The 619-nt window shown below is 39.3% G+C and overlaps 1 protein-coding gene across 1 annotated transcript; it reads right to left on the minus strand.

The window, feature by feature from the left end:
- Nucleotides 1-233: 233 nt before the first annotated feature.
- Nucleotides 234-613, minus strand: LOC110594827 (60S ribosomal protein L39). The gene has a single exon (XM_021708632.1). It carries the CDS (start codon nt 588-590, stop codon nt 435-437), a length of 156 nt encoding a protein of 51 aa, XP_021564307.1. The 5' UTR covers nt 591-613; the 3' UTR covers nt 234-434.
- Between the last annotated feature and the right edge of the window lie 6 nt (nt 614-619).

Consider the following 619-nt stretch of genomic DNA (forward strand, 5'->3'; position numbering starts at 1 on the left):
ATTTCTCCTGATGTTTTTCCTACTAGGAAAAGAGGTTGCCTATTCCCCATGGATGTGATTCCCAGATCCTACATTTTATCAGCTACTTGAGATACAGAATGTTTAAAGACCTCAGGACAAGTCATCATTATTGGCACGTTACAGATTATTATACTCATTCAAAGGATGAGGAGATTGCATTTCAACAACACCACATGGCTTTTTATTAAACAGATTACATGTTTATATGGTGATTTTTTTTTTTTTTTTTTTTTTTTTAACGGTTTCATATTTATTACTGAGCCAGCCCACTAGTGCAGAGCACATAAACAAAAAATCACATCCCAATTAAACATGTCCGACTTCTTGACTGTGGAGATTTTCAGCTTGATAATAGCAAGATGACGGTGACCATGATTCAACATAAACATATGTGCCACCTCATGTGCATTTCCTTATAGACCCAGCTTGGTTCTTCTCCAATGTCTCCTCTTGGAGTTGTACCGGATTTTATTACCAGTTTTCATCCGAATCCACTGGGGAATGGGACGATTTTGCTTCTGTTTCTTGGCCAGGAATCGCTTGATCCTGAAAGTCTTGTGAGAAGACATGGCGAGCAACAGAGTCCACCGCGCACACC

This window comes from Carlito syrichta, unplaced genomic scaffold, assembly GCF_000164805.1.
Source record: "Carlito syrichta isolate Samal-C Ts95f unplaced genomic scaffold, Tarsius_syrichta-2.0.1 Scaffold143183, whole genome shotgun sequence".
In the NCBI taxonomy this organism is placed as follows: Eukaryota; Metazoa; Chordata; class Mammalia; order Primates; family Tarsiidae; genus Carlito; species Carlito syrichta.

Coding starts and splice junctions, on each gene's coding strand:
- LOC110594827 (XM_021708632.1), bottom strand. CDS start 590: ATGTCTTCTCACAAGACTTTCAGGATCAAGCGATTCCTGGCCAAGAAA.